A 23,507-nucleotide genomic window follows, 5' to 3' on the forward strand; every position below is an offset into this window, starting at 1 on the left:
GTTAATTTAGTCTGCAGTTGTTTTTAAAGGGTACGAACTTTTGAGGTTTTTCCACCACACTGATGCGTCACATATGCCCAGTTCCTTGGGTTGTATAGTTCCTGCATTTATTGGCTGTTGCCAAGAATTTTCAGTAGGGACTATAACTTTGGAACTAAGGAAAGCCATGTGACTTATATAGAGATTAAATCCATGTCCTTGGGCTCAGTGATGCTTGTAGTAAGGTGAGCCAGCTTGGCAGATGACTCCATTTCTTTGACAGCCACAGCACCTGTGGAAGAAGAGCTATGCTGAGTGAAGTAAAAATAATTTCTATGGAAAGGATGATAAATAGGGCAAGCTGTAGGAGTGTAGCTTCCATGTCGCCTCCCTGAGGAGTCGGGGTGTGTCACCCTCCCAGCCCATCAATGTGTTCACCAAGTTGAAAGCTCACACTACAGTGTGGTGTTCAGAGTTTTTAACGGGACTTTATTGCATAAGCGTGATTGAATTCATTGGCTACAAGACTGGACTCAATCCCCAGCTCTCCTGTCCTCCCAGAGGCTGGCCTAACCCAAAGTTCCACCTTTTAATCTTGCAGTTGGTCTTCAGGAGACCAGCCCCAATTTTCAAGTTAGTCAGGGGCTCACCAGGAGTCACTTTACTAGCTTAATAAATTCCCATCATTCAGGAAATTCCAAAGGTTTTTGAAGTTCTGTGCCAGGAACCAGTGACAAAGACCAGATTTATTATACCACATTATGTGACCTCATGTGTTTTATGGAAATTCATTTAAACCATGAAGCCTGATTTACTGAAAGAAATACTTATTTTTATTCCATAGGTTATTTGAACAATAAATTGACCTTTAGCTGGAGCTATTTGTACACACAAAAAAGGATTAATGAGTTACCTATATTAAGGTCTCTCCTTAATTTGAGCAAAAAGCCATAATACATGACTATGTTTTTAGGTACTATGCATATAATTGGAGAGAACTGTGAGGATTAAAGGAAAATAGCTGGGTGTGGTGGTGCATGCCTACAATCCCACAGACTCAGGAGGCTAAGGCAGGAGGATCACAAGTTCAGTTGCTAGCTTCAGCAATTTAGTAATTTAGGGAGATCCTGCCTTAAAATTTAAAAAGAAAATGAAAAGGGCTGGGGATATCCCTTAATAGTTGAGTGCCTCTGGATTTAATCTCTAGTATCATAAATGGGGGGGAAGATTAAAGGACATTATAACTTCCTATAATATAAACTATATACTAGTGGTAAAAGTGTTCCAGAGTGAGGTAAATCAGCTTAACTATGTTTTCTAGAATGTGTTACCAATAGACTGTAAGTTCCATTTACTTTCTCATTAGTGACAGGAATGTGGTTATCTGCCAAAGGTTGGTAGATACTTAAGGAGGGAGGTGGCTAACAGCAGAATCAAGCAGTAGTTAGTATTTTTTTTTTTTTTTTCTTGCAGAGCTGGTGATTGTAGCCAGGTTTTAAGATTTTGTTCTGTTAAAAAATATTTATAGGAGAGCTGGGCGCGGTGGCACACACCTGAAATCCCAGAGGCTCAGTAGGCTGAGGCAGGAAGATCCCAAGTTTAAAGCCAGCCTCAGCAATGGTGATGCTCTAAGCAACTAAATAAAATACAAAAAAGGACTGGGGATGCGTCTCTGTGGCCGAGTGCCCCTGAGTTCAATCCCCAGTACCAAAAAAACAAAACAACAACAACAAAAAACTTACAGAAGATCATTGGACAGAGTGTAGGCCCATAGGAAGACCCAACCCAAATGGAGTTACCCATCCTAATGTTACAGTTACCAATCCCAAACGAAGTTCTTTTTAATATTTTTTAGTTGTCAATGGACTTTTATTTTATTTATTTATATACGGTGCTGAGAATCGAACCCAGTGACTCAAACATGCTAGGAAAATGCTCTACCACTGAGCCACAACCCCAGCACCCTTTCTTTATCTGACTTTAGGGAGAAATCTAGAGAATGAGATAATAACCAAACCCAGAAGCAAACATTTTAGCTGGAATAAAGATGTTCCCTTTTTTTATTTGATGGTGGTAGGTACCAGAGATTGAACACAGGGGCACTCAACCATTGAGCCACATCCTCAGCCTTATTTCGTATTTTATTTAGAGACAGGGTCTCACTGAGCTGCTTAGTGACTTGCTGTTGCTGAGGCTGGCTTTGAAGTCACTGTCCTCCTGTCTCAGCCTCCAGAGCTGCTGGATTACAGGCGTGAACCACAACACCCAGCAGGTTCCCCCCTTTTTTAAAAAAAACATTTTACTTATTGTTTTTGGTACTGGGGATTGAACCTAGGACCAATTTAACAGTTACATTCCCAGGCCTGTTTATTTATTTTTTTGGGGACAGGGTTTCACTAAGTTGCTCAGGGCTTCACCAAGTCACTGGCCTTTTTTGGAGGAGGAGCAGGGATTGATCCCAGGGGCACTTAACCACTAAGTCACATCCCAGCCCTTTTAGAGACAGTGTCTTGCTAAATTCTTGAGGTTAGCCTCAAACATGCAATCCTCCTGCCTCAGCCTCCTGAGTCACTGGGATTACAGATGTGCACTTTTATACCCAGTGAGGAAAATAATGGAAGTATTTTTTTAAGTACTGGGAAATTGAACCCAGGGACACTTTACTACTTTACTACTCAGCTATATCCCCACTTTTTTCCAAATATTTTTATTTTTTATTTATTTATTTATTTTATTTTATATTTATTTTTTAGTTATCGGCAGACACAGCATCTTTGTTTGTATGTGGTGCTGAGAATCGAACCCGGGCCGCATGCATGCCAGGTGGGCGCGCTACTGCTTGAGCCACATCCCCAGCCCCTTCAAATATTTTAAAAATTGTTGATGAAGGGGTCTGGGGTTGTGGCTCAATGGTAGAGCGCTCGCCTGGTGCATGCGAGATGTTGAGTTAGTTCCTCAGCATCACGTAAAAATAAATAAATAAAAAATAAAGGGGGGCTGGGGATGTGGCTCAAGCGGTAGCGCGCTCGCCTAGCATGCGTGCGGCCCGGGTTCAAACCTCAGCACCACATACAAAGATGTTGTGTCCACCGATAACAAAAAAAAAAAAAAAATTCTCTCTCCCCCAACCCCTAAAAAAAAAAAAAAAAAAAAAAGGTATTGTGTCCAACTACACCTAAAAAAAAAGTTGATGAGCCTTTTATTTAGTTGAAAAGTATATTTATTTATATGTGGTGCCATGAATCGAACCCATTGCCTCACATCTGCTAAGCAAGTGCTCTACCACTGAGCTACAACCCCAGTCCACTATATCCCTTTATTGAGACAGTGTCATGCTAAACTGCTAAAATGTTGAGGCTGGCCTCGAACTTGAAATTCCCCTGCCTCAGCCTCTGGAGTCACTGGGATTACAGGTTTGTGTCACCATGCTCAGTTCTGAGGGCACTTTTTTTTTTTTTTTTTGTTATTATTATTTTCTTTTTTAGTTTAAAGACAGGGTCTCACTAAGTTGCTTAGGACCTTCCTAAATTGCTGAGGTTGGCCTCAAACTTGGGATCCTCAGGCCTCAGCCTCCAGAACCACTGAGTGCAAAACTGCACCCAGCTCTGAGGCAGGAGGATCACAAGTTCAAAGCCAGCCTCAGCTACTTATTGAGGTCCTAAGTAACTCAGTGAAACACTGTCTCTAATACTTTATTAAAAAGGGCTGGGGATGTGGCTCAGTGGTTAAGTGCCCCTTGATTCACTCTTCCTGGCACCAGAAAAAAAAAAAAAAAATCGCAAGGTCTAGCAAACAAAAACACAAACTCCAAAGGGTCAGAAAATTGGAATGGAGGTTGCATACACATTGTGCTCTGGTAGGAATCAAAATGAAAAAGATAGAAGAAAAATAGAAAAGCTAGACTGGCTCCAGCATGGGTTTTAGGCCTTGAACCAAAAAAATATGGGGACAGGAAAAGTTGGTCGAGGTCTCATGAAGCCATACCTTCTTTGATCAGCAATCCACTGCATAGATTTCTGGAGCAGCCAGTCTCTCACTACTTGAAGATCTCCACAGAGATGTTACGACAGGGTCCAATGTTTTTTAGGCCATGGGTTAAATATGTACATCTAGGTCAAAATGTCTTACTATGGTTAAAAACCCCAAGTTTAGAAAGCTGGGAGTTCAAGGGCTCTCTCAATCCCTAATTGCATCAAATGCCTCATATTAATCATGATAGAATTAAAATGAAAAAAAGAAACACATCTCACGAACAATACCATGCAAAAACTCACACAATTTAAGTATATAGCTGGGTGTGGTGGTGCAATCCAGGAGACTGACGCAGGAGGATCACAAGTTCAAGGCCAGCCTGGGCAATCTAGACCCTGTCTTAAAATTTTATAGGCATGAAAGCTTCTCAATCCAGCACATTCTGGCCCTATACATTATTAGAATTTACTTGAAAAATCTATTGCTTTTTACATGGTGGACTTCCATTTGTTTTCTTAGCTAAAAGTCTACCCAACTTTAGCTTCAGAACCTGATTCAAAATATAATATTTTCTTTTTTTGCAGTACTGGGGACAGAACAAGGGATAGTCTACCACTGAGCTACATCCCCAGCTACGCTTTCCATTTTTTTTTAAAAATATTTATTTTTTACTTTTAGGTGGACACAATCAATATCTTTATTTTATTTTTTTAAAGATGTACACAAGGGGCTGAGGCTGTAGCTCAGTGGTAAAGTGCTTGCCTCACATGTGTGAGGCACTGGGTTCAATCCTCAGCACCACATAAAAATAAATAAAGATACTGTGTATTCATCTACAACTAAAGAAATATTTAAAAAAAAAAAAATAAAGATGTACACAATATCTTTACTTTTTTATATTATTTTTATGTGGTGCTGAGGATTGAACCCAATGCCTTACACGTGCTAGGTGAGTGCTCTACCACTTGAGCCACAACCCCAGCCCCCCACATTTTTTTCTTTATTGCAATCTAGTGCTTATATCAGGAGTACTCCACCACTGATCTACATTCTAGTCCGGCCCCCCGCTTTTTATCCAGGGCTGAGGACAGAACTCAGGCTTTGCGAGTGCTAGGCAAACGCTCTGCCACTGAACTAAATCCCAAGCCCCATTCTAGTCCTTTTTATTTCTTATTTTGATGTAGGGTCTTGCTGGACTCCCAAATTGCAATCCTCCCGCCCCTGAGCCTCCCCAGGTGCTGGATTTATAGGCATGCACCACCACACCTGACTCAAAGTATGATACCTTCTTTAAACATCTGGTCGTAATTTTAGGCTTAACTAGGCAAATTATTTAATACTTTATTGAAGATCATACAAAAACTCCACAATAAATAATGAAAAGAGTACATAAAGTCATTAGCCTCCGTTTGCAGTACAGAAAATACATGTCAGTTCTGGACCAAAATAATTCCATTGAAATACAAAAAGTGATAGGGAAGAATTAAAATATTTGCAGTGACTGCTTTTGGTAGTCAGCTATAACAAACCAACAACCATCAGCTATTTTGGAACGTGAGAGTAGGTCTTAATTTGCAGATAAAGAATGTCTTCAATAGTTTAAAAAAATATATAAACTCTAAAAAAGCTGTGAATCATATACAAAAGTAGCTGTTTGAGAGACCAAGGTTGAAAAGCAGAAATTGTGTTAGCACCACCAGCAAGCACAGGTCCTCTGACTCTTCTGCCCTCCTATTTTGTGCAGGATGCAGACTTGAGTGTTGTACACATCATTTACAGTTTGGAAAATTAGCCTTGAGTACAGGGTTCCTGGTAGAGTAGTCTTAAGCCCTAAGAGGCACCAAGTGGTTTCAAAGGCTAGTAACAATCCCCATCACAAGTTCCGGCGGTATAATAAATCACGTGTTGCCTTATCAACTTTTTGCTGGTAGTCCTCTAATTTGTCAAGTATTTTCTGGGACAGCTGTAAAGGAAAAGAAGGAAATCATTACAGAGTAATTCCAGGATTAAAAAAGACTGATGTTAGATATGTGGTGCTGAGGATCAAACCCAGTGCCTCACGTGTGCTAGGTGAGTGCTCTATCACTGGGCCACAACCCCAACCCTGTAAACTTCTTTAAAAATGGAATGAATGCAGTTTGTGTAATTAATGCATGGTTTCGCATTAGTTTATTTTATTTTTTTTTTGAAAAGTTGCTTAAATCATTGACCTTATTTATAAAGGGACTGGAACAGCATGTTAACAGGGATAAATATTTGGCTTTTGCTCTCCCTCTAGTCCTTAGGAATTGAAGATCAACTTGTTAAGTATAGCTTGCTACTGCAGGAGGTTCACAGAAGACAACTCATTAAAGAGTTTACATACTGCAATGTTGTGACTGTTGGCACTGTTCTCTCCCAGAGCCTGGAGAAGCTGATCAATAGAGGAGTATGGGAGCCACACCATTGGGGCTGTTGCAGACAGTGGAAACTGAAAGGAAAATGATATTATTTGAAAAAAATCTGAAAGTGCACTGCTTCTTCTGAATAATAGGTCCACAAGACTCTAAAAGAATTAAATACTTAATTCTTTTTACCAGTTAAGATCCTCCTATATTTTTTTTCAACTGGGGAAACTGTCCTTCTCAGTTAAATCAAATATATTTAAAAATTCATTTCAACTCAATCTTAAAGGAGCCTTAAGGTCTATTAAGGATAAATACACTTTAACAACTCTTCTTGAGATGGACAAATTGAGACTATTCTCTATTTCAGTCTGAAATTTAATTTAAAATTTTAAATTCAAATTATCTGAAAATAAAATACTAAAAGCAAAAACAAAACTGGAAAAGGACAGGAAAGCTCAACTTTCAAAGTTGTGAATACTTCCTTGATACTTTAAGAACTCAGCTCTATAATAAGCCAGACCTGTTTAGACCTGGCTCATCTATTCATAATCTGTTACAGATTTGGAATGTGTAACCTCTGTGCCTGTTTTCTGATTTACTGATGCTAGAGATGGAACCTGGGGTGTTCTTCCACTGAGTTATATCCCCACCCCCTATTTTTTGGAACCAGAGATTGAACCCAGTAGCGCTTAACCATTTAGACATATCCCCAAGCCCCACCCTCCCTTTGGTGGGCAGAGGTTTCTGGGGATTGAACTCAAGGGCACCTGACCACTGAGCCACATCCCCAGCCCTATTTTGTACTTTATTTAGGAGATAGGGTCTCACTGAGTTGCTTTGCGCCTCATTTTTGCTGAGGCTGGCTTTGAACTCTTGATCCTCTTGCCTCAGCCTCCTGAGGCACTGGGATTACAGGCATGTTCCACCACGCCTGGCCCCAGCCCCCTTTTTTAAATATTTTATTTATAGACAGGGTCTCACTGAGTTGCTTAGGGCTTTGCTAAATTGCTGAGGCTAGCTTTGAACTTGTGATCCTCTGGCCTCAGCCTCTTGAGCCACTGAGAGTACAGTTGTGTGTCACCATACCTGGATTCCCCACACCATTTAATTTTTTTTAATTTTGAGACAGGGTCTTGCTAAATTACCTAGGCTGGCCTTGAACTTGGGATCAGTTTCCAGAGTTGCTGGGATTACAAGTATGCACTACTGTGCCTGGCTCATCAGACGTTCTAAGAAATAAGGAATAAAACAGTCTCTTATCAATAAGGCTGTTGTAAGGATTAAATAAGAAAACCTTGTAGAGCTGGATATGTTGAGGCATGTCTGTAATCCCAGGCAGGATCAGCCTTAGCAACTTAGCAAGGACCTAAGCAACTAAGTCAGACTCTGTCTCAAAATAAAAAATAAAATGGGCTGGGGATGTGGCTCAGTGGTTAAGCATCCTGGGTTTAATCCCAAGTACCAGGTAAAAGAAAACCCTGTAGAGATGGCATAATCCCTCTACACAAAACATCAAATACTAACTAAAGCCACATTCTTTCCTTGCCCCCTTACTTCTATGGTGTTGGAGACTGAACCAGGGCTTTATGCATGCTAGGCAAGTGCTCTATCACTAAACTATACTCTTAGTGCAAAAGCCACATTCTTTTAATGGAGAGAAAAGAAATGTATCCCCAATTTATAAACAGGAAATTAGATATACCTACAGGGCCAATATTTATTTAACTGCAAACAATAAAGGTCAGACTAATATACATTGAATTTACTTTCAGATCCTTATCTTACTTGATATGTTAATACAGAATTAAAAAGAAATATTTATATGTACCTACCTCAATCCCAAAGTACTGATGTCCTTTTCCCAATACAGCATCCACATACTCAGAGACCAAATCCACAGCTTCTTCCAAAAGGTCATAGTTCAAGTATAGACGAAGCAACTCAGCAGCATCAACTTTCTGTAAAAAGCCAGTGATATTTTCCTGCTGGCTAGTACTGAGGACTGAATTCAAGGGTACTCTACCACTGAGCTAACCCAACCCTTTTTATTTTTCATTTTGCTAAATTGCTCATACTAGCCTCAGATTTGTGATCCTCTTACCTCAGCCTTTCAAGTTGCTGGGATTACAGGTATGTACCACCAGCCCAGCTAAAAATCAGTGATTTAGAATGTATTCCTCCTTCCATTTTACCCAAGCACAGAGCAAAGGATGCCAAGTGTCTGATTCCCTGGCACTTACTTTTTTTTTCTTTGGTACTACTGATTGAAGTCAGGGTGCTTTTACCACTGAGACACACCAGACAGGAATACTGCAAATTTGAGGCTAACTTCAGCAACTCAGTAGGACACTATCTCAAAATAAAAAAAAAAAGGGGGATGTAGCACTGTGGTAAAGCACTCCTCTGAGTTCAATCTTAAGTACTACAAGAAAAAAAAAAACATATATAAATGATAAATCAAAAGTCGTTCAAAGAATCACCAGTTTAAATTTATACCTAATTGGTACTGTCTCCTCTGAGAGAAGAATGAATATAGTCTCAGTTTGGAAAAATGCTATTAATTAATTATGTTAAATGTTTTCTATGTTCTGATTTGATTACATTCTTTCTTTTATCATCTTATTTTCTCTATTTTTTAACTTAAAATCAGCTTTCCTTATTTTAGACTATAGATTATCTTTTTCAAAATATTTTTTTAAGTTGTTGATGGACCTTTATTTTATTTATTTATATGTGGTGCTGAGAATTGAATCCAGTGCCTCACACATGTGAGGCAAGCACTCTACCACTGAGCCACAACTTTTTTTTTTTTTTTTTTTAATTTTTAACCTTAGGTTCTCTTTCCTTATTCTACTTGAGGTAGCTCAATCTGTATTTTAAAGAAGTCCACCATTCTAACAATTCTGATGCAGATAATCTGCTATGGTTGTCCCTCAAGAGCTCATATGTTGGAGGGTTGGTCCCTATTGTGGTGACTTTGGGAAATGTTGGGATCTTTAAGTGATAGGGCCTCTGGGGTGGTCCTTAGATCAATAAGGGTACTACCTAGAGGGATTACAGTAGTTCTTGAGAGAGTGAATTATTAAAAGTGAGCCCAGCCCTTTCACACCATGGCATATCTGCACGATGTGACACTGCCAAGAGGGCACTCATGGTAGCCAAATGGATGGCGCTACATATTCTTGGATTTTCAGCATCCCAAAATGTTAGCCAGATACATTTCTTTCTTTCTTTTTAATATTTATTTTTTAGTTTTAGGTGGACACAATCTTATATTTTATTTTTATGTGGTGCTGAGGATCAAACCCAGTGCCTAACGCATGCCAGGCGAGCGGGCTACCACTTGAGCCTCATCTCCAGCCCCCTAAACTTCTTTCTTTATAAAGTTAGCCTGCCTCAGGTTTTTCTTTTGTTTCTTCTTTTGAAGTACTGGGGATGGTGCTGCAAGGTGACAACTCTACCACCAAGGCACATCCCCATCCCTAAGGTGATTTCTGTTTTTTTGATACTAGGGAATTAACCCAGGGAGCACTTTATCACTGAGCTACATCCCTAGTCCTTTTTACTTTGAGACAGGGTCTCACTAAATTGCTTAGGGCCTTGCTAATTGCTAAGGCTGGCTTTGAAAGTGCAATCCTCCTGCCTCAGCTTCTTGAGCTGCTGGGACCACAGGCGTGTGCCACTGTGTCTGGCAAGGTGATTTCTTTCTTTCCTTTTTTTGTGGTGCTGGGGATTGAACCCAGGGCCTTGTGATTGTGGGGCAAACACTCTACCAACTGAGCTCTATCCCCAGCCCAAAGTTATTTCTTTCTCATTTATTCACTTGTTTATTTTTAAAGTATTTTTTAGTTGTTGATGGACCTTTATTATTTGTATGTGGTGCTGAGAATCAAACCCAGTGCCTTACCCATGCTAGGTAAGCTCTCCACCACTGAGCCACGATCCCAGCCTTTTATTTTTTAAAAATTAAATTAAATTTATTTATTTTTGGGTACAAGGGATTGAACTCAGGGGTACTTGACCACTGAGCCATATCCCCAGCCCTATTTTGTATTTTATTTAGAGAAAGGGTCTCACTGAGTTGCTTAGCACCTCACTGTTGCTTTGAACTTTCCATCTTCCTATCTCAGCTTCCCAAGCCACTGGGATTACAAGCATGTGCCTCTGCATCCGGCCAAAGGTTATTTCTTTATGGTAATGATAACCAGACTCATAGATCATCCACAAACTCAATTTTGACAATACCAATTTAAACAAACTGTTGCATTTGAAACTACTCCACATACTGACATGAATGTTTTGAGTTAACAGTAGAAACTATGTCCTGCATATACTCATTATTCTGAACATATGCTCATTATTCATTTAGCATATAGGCAGGCATTTATCTAATTAGTAACCTGTGGAACTTTAAATACCCTGGTATGGCATTGTTAGTGATTTTAGCTTTGACTGAGAAACTGCCTACGGTATTTAATTCAGTATGTTTCCATAAATTATCAAACCTTTTTAAAAATTATCTCATGAAGTTGTTTAGAATGGTAAAGAGCAGGTTCTTAATCTCAAGAAGTTAAGATGTTACATACCTTGTAACTGTTTATAAGCCAATTGGGCAGAGGCACTCCATGGGACAAGAGCTTATTGATTACACAGTGGTGATATAAGTTATTCTGCACTTTGTACCTGTCTAGATAAGTAGACAATAGTCGCCATGCTTCATCTGTAGCACTTGAAAACATCAAAAAGGACAAATGAATTTCAGATTTTTTTTTTTTAAAATATTTTTCAGTTGTAGATAAACACACAGTATATTTATTTATTTTTATGTGGTGCTGAGGATTGAACCCAGTGCCTTACATATGCAAGTGAGGCGCTCTACCACAAGCTACAGCCCCAGCCTGACTTTTAGATTTAAAAAAAATTTAAAGTCTGTCCCTGGTTGGTGAAGAGTTTCAGATTATTATTATTAATATTATTTTTAAAACCAAGGAGTAAACCCAGGGGCACTCTACCCCTGCTATAACCCCAGACATTTTTTTATTTATTTACATCCCCAGCCCTTTTTAATTTTTTAACTTTTTAAGACAGGGTTGGGCTAAATTGCTAAAACTGGCCTGGTACTTCCAATCCTCTTGCCTCAGCCTCCCAAGCTGCTAAGATCACAAGCATAAATACTATGCTAGGCTTTATTTTTTATTTTAAGACAGAGTCTATATTTCCCAGGCTGGCCTTGAACTTGTGATCATCCTGCCTCAGCCTCCCCAGTCACATGGGATTACATGTGTGTACCACTGAGCCTGGCAAGAGTTTCATATTCTTAACAGTGATTTACAGTACTATTTATAGTATGTATTTACAAAGAAAGACCTTTAGAAGGGTAACTAATACATTTAGGTTCACTATGACTTGGAATAGTACTGGAACCTAGATGACTTAGATTTTGGTTCTTATGTTTTTCTCCTACTAATCACTTTTGCGGGGGGAAGGGAGGGGGAGAGAGGGGGGGTGCGGTACTGGGGTTTGAACTCAGGGGCACTCAACCATTGAACCACATCCCCAACCCAATTTTTGTATTTTATTTAGAGAAAGGGTCTCACTGAGTTGCTTAATGTCTTGATGTTGCTGAGGCTGGCTTTGAACTCACGATCTTACTGCCTCAGTGTCCTGAGCTGCAGGATTATAGGTGTGCGCCACCGTGCCTGGCTCCACTAACCACATATTAATATTACTCTACAATTAATTTAATTTGTTTAAGGATTTCAACAGAGGGAAAGCAAACTGGCTCAGATTTTTTTTTTTAAGTGGTTCCCAAACTTGAACAAACATTAGAATCATGTAGAAGTTCTGACTTAGAATAGGGTGCTATCTCATAATCTGTTTTAATAAGCAATTCTGATGCGCTAATTTAGGGGTTGAAAAGTAATATCAGAGAACTGCTGCTATGGATTGAATAGTCTCTCAAAGTTCATGTGTTGGGAACTTAATCCCCAATGGGATAGTATTGGGAGGTGGGGCCTAATAAGAGGCTCTGTCCTCACATATGGAAAGGATTAATGTCCTTATTGTGGGAGTGGGTTAGTTATTGGGAGTGTAGAATTTGCTGGAAATTGCCCTCTCTTGTCCTTCTACCTTCTGCCATGGAATGATGAAGAAAGAAGGCCCTGAGCAAATGCTGGCACCTTGACGTTGAACTTCCTAGGCTCCAGAACTGTGAGCCAAATAAAATTCTGCTGTTACATATACCCAGTCTCAGGTATTCTGTTAAAGCATCAGAAATTAAAACAATGTCCATATTCTCTACCATTCTAAAATGCCAAGATGCATAATACAAGTGTAAATGAATTTCAGAAAAGAGTTTACTGAGGGTTAGATTATTTGAGGATTGTGAAGAAGAAACTGATGTACATTCAGGTACATCACTGGGTGCACTGGAAAAGTACATGGAGAGAGAAGATCTAAAGAAGGTATAATAGACAATGGGGGTTGGCGGGGTTGCTAAAGATTAGCTAGAAACAAGTTATAAGGGGACACTGTGATGACAGCAATTCAGTGTTAGCCCAGTGGAAGGAATGGGGAAAAAATGAACATGATGTTCTAAAGCCAAGTACATATATAATTTTGCCTTAAAGAATACTTTCCTTTTTTAAGAGGGGGCCTTGCTATTTTGCCCAGACTGGTCCCTAACTTGTGAGCTCAAATGACCTTCCTAGTGCTTGGGACTATAGGTATGTGCCAACTTGCTGACTAAGAGTAAAACCAGCCAGAACCAGAAGAACACTAGGGATGTACCTTGATTCTTTAGTAGTGATGACGGAGGACAGCTGATTGGCTGCCAGCCAGGCCCAGGCTTCTGCTTGTGGTGCCTCTCCTCCAAACTGTAACTTGATGCATCTGCAATGAAAATGGTTCCTCACCAGTAAACTAACTGCTGAAGGGCAAACACTTCACCTTGCTACTAAAACTAGAGATACGAAGACAACTTTAGCTCTAGTATATTGCTAAATTTATTACTGGAGTATTAGTTCTTCCTTCTCAAAGCCACATAACTGGATGACCCACAAGGGGCCACCAATTAGGTGTCAGAGATACTTTACTTCCAGGAGAAAATTAATGATGACAAATTCTGAATGTTTAAAAATATTTCTAATTCATAAACCACTTTACTAATAGGTATAAGGTCAATTAAATAAGAATTTTTAAAAATTTTTATTTTTGGGGTACTATGGATAGAACTCAGGTCCTTCTATAAGCTAGGCAAGCAATCCTACCACTGAGCTACACCTCAGCCCAGAAATAATGTATTTTACTGCACAATCATCACATTTTATGTCAATTTATTTTGCAGAAAATGGGGTGCAATCATTATGCAAAGCTATTTCTTTTTTTTTTAAGTCACACTAATATGCTTACAATTCATTTATTACTAAACTGTCTTTGATACAAAATTAGGATGCATAGTACACTCATAAATGTGCCTTAATGGTATGGCAACAATTATGGTGAGATATGGTGCTTTATAATATGCCGAAGAGAGGGTCAACAGATGTCTTAAAGGACCGAAAAGAATAAAAATATGCCTTATCTACAGTGGACACCATTACCTAACTCAGGCTGGTCTGCTCTTCTGACTTCTCATGAGAAGCTATAAATCAATATTACTTTTTTTTTAACTTATATATGACAATGGAATACATTACAATTCATATTATACATACAGAACACAAACTTTTCATATCTCTGGTTGTATACAAAGTATATTCACACCAATTCGTGTCTTTATACATGTACTTTGGATAATGATGTCCATCAATTCCACCATCATCTCTAACCCCATGCCCCAAGATTACATAAAAAAAAAACAACAAACATATATATATATATATATATTTTTTTTTTAGTTGTAGTAGAACACACAATACCTTTATTTTATTTATTTATTTTTATGTGGTGCTGAGGATAGAACCCAGCGCCTTGCACTTGCTAGGCAAGTGCTCTACTGCTGAGCAGCCCGTCCAAGATTAATAAAAAAAAAAAGGTATTATGCCCAACTATAACTAAAAAAAAATTTTTTTAAAAGTCACTGCAAAAACTTATTGCATAATTAAAAACAAAACAAAACAAAAAACTCACTTCTTTTAAACATAAATGGCTTACAGTACCAATCTAACTAACTGGCTTACAGGCAGGTTACTGGTTTGTGATCACTGCCTCACATTAAGTAATAGGATAATATCTTTGCATTAGAAAAATCAAGTCTATTAAAATATAAGTTTTTACATACTTGAAAGCAAGCCCCTCAAAGACTGGTGTTAAGGGAAGCTTAAAAGTCTGACATAGTGATATGGCGGTGTCAAAGAGGCCAGCCTGAACCAAAAGAGCAACCATCTCCTCTGCTGAGGAACTTCCTGTGGAAATGGAAAATGGCTAGTTAGTTCACCCAAGGGTATCTGCTTTGCTTTGTCGATGAATATCTCAGAGTTGACAACCCTTCACTCTGTACCCACCCAGCACACTACCTAGCCCTACAGTGTGCTACTGTACTGACACATTAGAGGTTTTAAATTCTTACCTGCAACTGCAACTGCTGACGGATCATGCTGAGCCAGAGTGAGACGAATGCGAGCCAAGGAGCACTCTTTCTCCAGATCTTCCAGTTCTAAGATTTCAATTTGCCGATTGGCTAGAAAACAAAAGAAAATTACTTTCAATTCCCAAAGTACAAAAGATTTGTCTGTTAGATTAAGATACTGTTGTCATTTTCCACTAAACATTAAGTGAACATTCAGTTGGGCCTCAGTAAAAGCTAATTTAAAAAATTAGCAACATCCTTGCTTCACTTGTACTGCTGAGTCAAGTCAAAGCACTCTAATCCCCAGCTGTGGTAGAGGAGGTGCTTACCAGTTATTTACATGTAACTTTATTTAAGTCTTACAACTGTGAAATACTACCATCTCTATCAACAAGGAACATGGCCAAGGTGAGAGAGGCAGAATTAAAACCAAGTGTGTTCAAATCTACAGCACAGGCTCTTAATGAAAGACATCACGTCCCCCTGGTAATATTAAAGGAACCAGAGGAAAAAAATGGTATTAAGCTGATTTAAATACAACAGGCAACAAAAACACTGTCGTTTAAGCATTTTCATTTCTCATAGTACCATAGAGCATTTTCAAAGGGCTACCGTACCAGATAACCTTCAGCAGATTAAAATGCTGAAAACAAATTAAAAAGAAGGAATTCTGCCATATTTTAATGTCACTATTGTATATTATTTATAGTATATAACATATAGTTATAACTGTTTATATTATATATAACCATCTATAGATCTACTGACAATATAACTACTGTTCAGCAAAGATCAGCATGAGACCTTGACTCACTTGGGGCAGCTGTGCACTCTCCATCATGATTCCTTTTGGGGGATGCTCCAGGGCGATCATACTGATAAGACAAAACAGATTAAACTGTGAAAATTGGTATTTTTATTTTGATATCATTAACAGTGATTTAGAGATTACATGCTTAAATCTTTTCAATAGAAATTATTTTTACTTCACCAGGCACAACTCTTTTTACACAGGTGCTGTGGCTATCAAATGGAGTCATCCGCCAAGCTGGCTCACTTTATTATAAGCATTACTGAGTCCAAAGACATGGACTTGATCTCCATATAAGTCACATGGCTTTCCTTAGTTCCAAAGTTATAATTTCTATTGAAAATCCCAGGCAATAGCTAATAAATGCAGGAACTATACAACACAAGGAACTGGGCATATGTGACCCATGAGCATGGTGGGAAAAATTCAAAGGTTTGTATTCTTTAAACAATTGCAAACTGAATTAATAAACATGTTTGAAATAAAAGCAATTGTTTATTAAACACTTTTTGTGGGTCAGACACTATCACTGTTTTAGGCAATGTACTCAAATTATCTTTTTTTTTTTTTTTTTGGTATTGGAGATTGAATTCAGGGGAACTTGACCACTGAGCCACATCCTCAGGGCTATTTTGTGTTTTATTTAGAGACTTGGCCTTGCTTTTGCTGAGGCTAGTTTTGAACTTGCAATTCTCCTGTCTCAGCCTCCTAAGCACTGGGATAACAGGCATGTGCCACTGCCTGGATCAAATTATTATTATTATTTTTTAAAATATTTATTTTTTAGTTTTCGGCGGACACACCATCTTTGTATGTGGTGCTGAGGATCGAACCCAGGCCGCATGCATGCCAGGCGAGCGCGCTACCGCTTGAGCCACATCCCCAGCCCCAATCAAATTATCTTTTAATACCCAAATAATCCTTTACAAGGTAGATACTATCAACCCTATTTTATGCAAGAGGTTAGCCAAATAACAAAAGATTAAAGAACTTGCCTGAAGTCAGCCAAGGCTAACTCCAAAGCCACTCTACAATAAGTCTTCCTACAAAAATTCTGAACTTGGGAATTAAAGGGGCAGTATTCTATTATAGTTGAATTGCTGCAAAGAGTTTAAATTTACAAGTACCTCTGCAGAAATTTTAAATGAAATGATGCAAAATAAGATAATAGTTTTGCAAGGACAAAACTAAAGATTAAATGATCCCCAAATTCCAAAATGGAAAGTTTTCATACCACTGCACCAGATGCTGGCTGCACAATCCATGCATATTCTGGACGAATAAGCCGTAAACAATTGATAGCAGCCAGATAACAGTTGCCTTGCTTCTCAAGTCCCCGGAGAGTTCGAACCTCTCTGCCAAGACGCATTCCATATTCAAACATCACTGTGCCAGCTATGAGGCAATAATAAATTAGACATAAGAATTTAAAAAATGTTTCCTTAGAGATACACACAGAAGGCCAGGCATGGTGGTGTATACACATGAGAACACTTAACAAAAGGTTAAGATGGCAATTTTATGCTATGTGCATTTCAACACAGTTTGAAAAATATGGGAAATGTTATTGTTGATCTTATTTTTAAAATTTTCACATTTAAAAAAGTTTTATTTATTTCATTTATTTTATGGTTATTTTTATGCAGTGCTAAGGATCAAACTCAGTGCCTCACACATGCTAGGCAAGGGCTCTGCCACTGAGCTACAGCCCAAGTTTTATTTTTAATTGACAATATTTATGGGGCATATTGTGATGTTTCCATACATGCATACATTGTGGAATGAACAAATCAGGCAAATTAACATTATCTGTCACCTCAAGTATTTATCATTTCTTTGTGATGAATTTTTGGCTTTTAGATACACCCCCATACCAAATGTAGTCTAGCTTTTTTTTCGGGGCAGGGGACAGTAACGGGGATTGAACTTAGGGTCTCGAATATACTAGGTACGCACTGAACTATATACCATGTCTTTTTTTTTTTGGTGGAATTTCTTAATAACTTTATTTATTTATATATTTATTTTTATGTGGTACTTAGGATTGAACCCAATGCTTCATACATGCTAGGCAAGTGCGCTACCACTCAGCCACAACCTTAGCTCACATCCCATGTCTTTACTGAGCTACAAAACACCATTCATTACACTGAATGAGATACTAAAAAATACATTATTCTAGGATAGCGTGGGATTCCAGGGCATTTAAAAATCATATTTTTTTGTTTTCATTAAAAATACCCTATAAAAACCAAAACAAAAAGTTCTTTTTTTTTTTTTTTTTCTGTGGTGCTGGGGATTGAACTCAGGGCCTTGTGCATGCAAAAGCAATAGCAATAAATGCAGGAACTATACAACACAAGGAACTGGGCAGCATATACGACCCATTAAATAAATGCATCCACCAACTGAGCTATATTCCCAGCCCTAAAAACTGCATTATTTAAAAAAAAAATTTTACAGCAAATATTTTTTGAGCTCCTGTAATACATAGGACACTATGTTAGAAGTACAGTCTCTCTCTCATCAGGTGCGGTGATGCACGCCTGAGATCTCAGCAACTGGGGAGGCTGAGACAGAAGGATCATGAGTTCAAAGCCAGCTTCAGCAATTTAGTGAGGCACTAAGCAACTCAGTGAGCCCCTGTCTCTAAATAAAATACAAAATGGGGCTGGGGATGTGGCTGAGCCACATGTGAACTCATGCCCCTGAGTTCAATCCCTGGTACCACCAAAAAAAAAAAAAAAAAAGAAAGAAAGAAAGAAAGAAGTACAGTCTCTCTTCAGAAGACCTAAACATTAATCTTGCTAAATTGGACCTAATCAGGTTGATACAATGGATATTACAATGCAAGCAGATAATGAGAGATCTTTAATTATTTCTTTTCCTGCATGATAAAAAAAATCTAAAGAATAGCAGTAATACATGTTTATAATTCCACTACTCAGGAGGCTGAGGCAGGAGGTTTCCAAGTTTGAGGCTGGTCAGGGCAATTACCAAGATCTTGTCTCAAAAATAAAGAATAAAAAGGGCTGGAGAGGAGATGTAGCTTAGGAATAAAGTACCTGTTTGAGTCCCAGTACCACCAGAAAAACAAATAAATAAAACCAAACTAAATTAGTCACATTTTCTTAATTTGAGGATCGCATCAACATTATGTAAAAGAATGTCTTTAGGAGAAACAGCTGGATTAATTATGTGTTAATAGACATGATATCCATAACTTACTCTCAAAGTGATAAGCAAAAAATAAACAGATAATTAAGTAAATAAGTAGAGAAAATGACAGAAAGGAAATAAGGAAGGTAGGAAGATAGGAAAAAAGATGTGGCAAAATAGTAATAATTGTTGAATTTGGGTGAAGGATACATGGGTTGGTGATACTGTACTAATATTTAGTTTTTCTGTAGACTTGAAAGATCTTAAAAACTAAAAAGTTGAGGGGTTGCAGGTATAGCTCAGCTTGTATGAGTCTGTGGATTCAATTACCAGCAAAAAAAGAAAGTGAAAAATAAGAATTCACTAGGCTATCATTTAATTAAAAAGAGAGAGCCAGGCACGGTGGTGCACGCCTGTAATCCCAGCGACTTGGGAAGCTGAGGTAGGAGGATTGTGAGTTCAAAGCCAGACTCAGCAACTTAATGAGGCACTTGCAACTAAGTGGGACCTTATCTCTAGATAAAATATTAAAAAGGGCTGGAAATGTGTCTTAGTGGTTAAAACTCGTGAGTAGAATTCCTGGTACCAAAAAAATTAAAATAAAATAGAGAGAGGAGAGAGAGAAGAATGCAGTAGGATCATTAATAAAAAAAGTTCACAAGGAGATCACTCAGAATGCAGTAGGATATCATTAATAAAAAAATTTACTAGGAAATCATTCAATAACCTCTGTGAAATTTACAACTCTCTAAGGGTTTTGCATAAAATTGAAGAGATGTGAGATTTCAACCATCTATAATTAAGAATGCTATGTATTACATTTATTTATATTTTTGAATTTATTTTTTAGTTGTATTTGGACACAATATCTTTATTTTATTTATTTATTTTTATGTGGTGCTGAGGATCGAACCCAGGGCCTCACACGTGCTAGGCGAGTGCTATACCACTGAGCCGCAACCACAGCCCTATCTATTATATTTAGATGACCTAAGTAGCAGAATTTTACTCCAACAACTAAAATAAAGAGAGGAAGCCTCGGGTAAAATAGCCTACACATACAAAACTAGTTAAAAAAAAAAAAAAAAAAAAAAAACTATCTCTAGTAGAAAAGCTCCTTTATTTTATTTTTTTTTAATATTTTTTTTGTAGCTGTACACGATAACTCTATTTATTTATTTATTTATTTATTTAATTTTTATGTGGTGCTGAGGATCGAATTCAGAGCCTTGAACATGCAAGGTGAGCGCTCTACCACTGAGCCATAACCCAAGCCCCTCAAGCTTCCTTTATAACTGGAGAGAAAATGCACATAGAATGTCATCTCACTGGAAATAATCTGAGAATGTTCTAGAATGGGATAAATATATAAATACATCTTCAAAGCTAACAGGTAATCTTCAAAAGGATGAAGTGAAGCTTGTACTTAAACATAACTAAAACTTAGATAAGCCCAACACACATTTTTGATAAAATATTATTAAACTTATAATAAGGCACCCTCCAATACCAAGTGTCTTTGTTCAGTTGCTCACCTTTGCGGTAATTGTGGCGATAGATGTGAAAGGCATAGAGAAGTTCATAGTAATTGTGAGTCATAAGGTCCACAGCTCTAGCACGAGATTCAATTATTGCCACAACCTAATGTAGAAAAAACAATGAGGCATCAATGTTAGTAGCAATCGTGACAACCAACAGAGCTGTTTCTAGACATCAGTGGATACATAAAATTACCTCATTATGCAGATTCACATAAGGAAACTCTACAAGATCCTGTAGCTGTGAGCGTTCACAGAGAACTACCACTAGCTGCCGTAAACAATCTAACTGCCTGGAAGAAAAGAAAGGGTTATAAGGGTAAAATGCCATAGTGGGTTAAACAGGGCTGGTAAATTGCCTTGTGTTAAAAAGACTGTAAGATTACCTGCTGGAGTCAGGAATTTGGGTTAAGGCCTCATATGCTTGGCTGTTGTGACCCAAATCCAAATGATGTTTGAAAATGCATGTCCGTAAAGTAGCCTAAATATCAAATTTAGATCAAATATCAAAAAAGGGCAATGAAAATTAAAATACAATGTCCAGAACAACCTTCAAGAAAAACAAAGCAAATAATAGTTCTTACCTGACTTTTCCAGTCATCACCTGCTTCAGTTATTGCTGATGTAGCCAACTGAATAACCAGCTCAGGCAATCCAACAACATCTAGAAGACGTAAAACCTAAAGAGAAATTCAAGAAATTTTCATTAAAATTAATATGGCAGTGGTACTCCAAATTGAATTATTGTTCAAAATTAGTCAGAAACATCATTAGGTAAGTAAAGATTAAATTAAAGGCACTGATAAGGGGACTAGGGAGGTAGCTCACTGGGAGAGCCTTGCCTAATAGGCTTGAGACCCTGGGTTCCATCCTTAGAACCATTCAGAAAAAAGGTGCTGATAAAATGGACAGGATTATTTGGTTAATATTAAGATTTTTCTTTAGATTCTACTGTTATATAAAGGCTTGTTATAAAATCTATTTGTTTTTCCAGATAATAACACTGGAATAATGGCTCACAAGTTACAGATAATTTTGATTGTGTTAGGTTGGAACAGAGAAAGATAAAGTTAAGAGAAAGTCTTAACATGTTCTTTACAGAACAAACCAACCACTATTAATAAATAATAGAGGGATTAAATATTGGGCTTTTTTTTTTTTTTTGCATCAGTGATTGAACCCAAGGCTGTTTTTACCACTAAGCCACATTCCCAGCCTTCTTTTTTTTTTTATTTTTATTTTGAGACAGGGTCTTGCTAAGTTGCTTAGGGCCTCACTAAGTTGCTCAGACTGGCCTCAAGCTTGTGATGCTCCTGCCTCAGTCTCCCAAGTCCCTGAGATTATGGTCATACACAACCACACTTGACTTGGGCTTTTTTTAAGAGATGGGGTCTCATTATGGCACCCAGGCTGGCCCCAAACTCCAAAGCTCAAGTAATGTTCCTGCCTCAGGCTCTTGAGTACTGGACCTATAGAACTGACTCCCCACCACATCCAGCTTTGTCCTTTTGTTTTGCCAGTGTGAGAAAGTAATGAAATATCCCCCAAAGATATGAATGTGTCTATATCCTTATATTCACATGCCTTCAATAAGAAGCTGGGGGTAGCTGGGCACAGTGGTACCTGCCTGTAATCCCAGCAACTCAAGAGGCTGAGGAAGGAGAATCGCAAGTTTGAGGCTAGCCTCAGCAACTTAGCAAGACACTGTCTCAAAATTAAAAAATAAAGGCCAGGCATGGTGGCTCATGTCTATAATCCCAGCCGCTAAGGAGGCTGAGGCAGGAGGATCTTGAGTTCAAGGCCAGCCTCAGCAACAAAGTGTGGCCCTAAGCAACTTAGCAAGACCCTATCTCTAAATAAAAAAAAAATATATAAAAAATGGAGGGGGATATGGCTCAGTAGTCAAGTGCCCCTGGGTTTAATCCCTGGTATCAAAAAAATAAAAAAGACTGGGGATGTAGCTTAGTGGTAAAGTACCACTGGATTCAGTCCTTAGTACCAACCAACTAACCAACCAACCAACCAACCAAAAAACCCGGGGATACAAAAAGTACTTACTTGCCAGGAATAGCTTTACCCTTGGTAGGTATTAATCATATTCACCCTCACAGTAATTGAATGATTTTACAGATAAAGAACTTGTGTAAGGTCGTAGTCTGGAGATCTGGGACTTAAATCTTAGCATGTGGACCCGAGAGCCTACCACTATGGAGTTTCAAAGATATTCTCATAACAAACTGAACACTTCCTGGCCACTGTGTTGCTCTGCTTTACTTGTATTCAGAGCACGTATCACTGCCTGACATTATATTATTTGTCTAGTCTCTTTCCAACCTGTATTTTAAGTACCACGAGAACAGGGAATAGCGGACAGGGTATAGCGGTGGTACTTAGAACCTTATCCTCAGTGCCTAAACCAGTGCCTTATACACAGTAGGCTCTCAGTGAATATTTGTTAAATGAAAGAACAAACACAATTTTACAACAGATCCAGCATCCCTAATCCAAAACTCTGAAAATGCTCCAAAATCTGAAACTGAGGGCTGATAGGCCACCACAAGTGGAAAATTCATCTGACCTCATGAGAGGGGCCACAGACAAAACACTAAAAATATTATGTAAAATTACCTCAGGCTATATGTGTAAGGTATAATATGAAACAAGTAAATTTTGTGTTTGGACCTAGACTCCTCCCCAGGATATCTCATATGTATATGTAAACATTAAAAAAAAACAAAAAAACAAAAAAAAACTGAGCTGGGCATGGTGGTGCTTGATGTAATCCCAGTGGCTTGGGAGGCTGAGGCAGGAGGATCAATCAAAGCCAGCCTCAGCAACAGCGAGGTGCTGAGCAAGTCAGTGAGACCCTATCTCTAAATAAAACACAAAATAGGGTGGTGCTGTGGCTCAGTGGTAAAGCACCCCTGAGTTAAATAAATCCCAGGTTACCCCCTGCCCCCCTGCCAAAAATAATGAAACACTTTTGTTTCCAAGCATTTTGGTTAAGGAATACTCAATCTGCATAAACTTTTCCTATAAACTGTTTATGTTGCTGATGAATTTAAAGCATAGTAAATGAACATCATAGTGTA

At 38.3% G+C, this 23,507-nt stretch overlaps 1 protein-coding gene across 4 annotated transcripts in view; it reads right to left on the reverse strand.

Moving 5' to 3' along the window:
* Positions 1-5,345: 5,345 nt before the first annotated feature.
* The window catches only part of Nup160 (nucleoporin 160), a 58,747-nt gene continuing 40,585 nt past the window's right edge, over positions 5,346-23,507 (reverse strand). For 2 of the 4 annotated variants that reach the window (XM_076847236.2, XM_076847234.2), the window contains exons 24-36: positions 21,000-21,095; positions 20,802-20,896; positions 20,612-20,708; positions 20,413-20,518; positions 16,953-17,113; positions 15,722-15,782; positions 14,908-15,018; positions 14,620-14,743; positions 13,128-13,229; positions 10,925-11,066; positions 8,171-8,296; positions 6,317-6,421; positions 5,346-5,914 (exon numbers count right to left, since the gene is read on the reverse strand). In XM_076847236.2, coding sequence (XP_076703351.2) covers positions 5,825-5,914; positions 6,317-6,421; positions 8,171-8,296; positions 10,925-11,066; positions 13,128-13,229; positions 14,620-14,743; positions 14,908-15,018; positions 15,722-15,782; positions 16,953-17,113; positions 20,413-20,518; positions 20,612-20,708; positions 20,802-20,896; positions 21,000-21,095 — 1,416 coding nt within the window. In that variant the 3' untranslated portion in view covers positions 5,346-5,824. Of the gene's footprint in view, positions 5,915-6,316; positions 6,422-8,170; positions 8,297-10,924; positions 11,067-13,127; positions 13,230-14,619; positions 14,744-14,907; positions 15,019-15,721; positions 15,783-16,952; positions 17,114-20,412; positions 20,519-20,611; positions 20,709-20,801; positions 20,897-20,999; positions 21,096-23,507 lie in introns of those variants that run through there. The other 2 variants (XM_076847235.2, XM_076847238.1) reach the window with 2 other exon arrangements.

Source organism: Callospermophilus lateralis, chromosome 2 (assembly GCF_048772815.1).
Source record: "Callospermophilus lateralis isolate mCalLat2 chromosome 2, mCalLat2.hap1, whole genome shotgun sequence".
Classification (NCBI taxonomy): Eukaryota; Metazoa; Chordata; class Mammalia; order Rodentia; family Sciuridae; genus Callospermophilus; species Callospermophilus lateralis.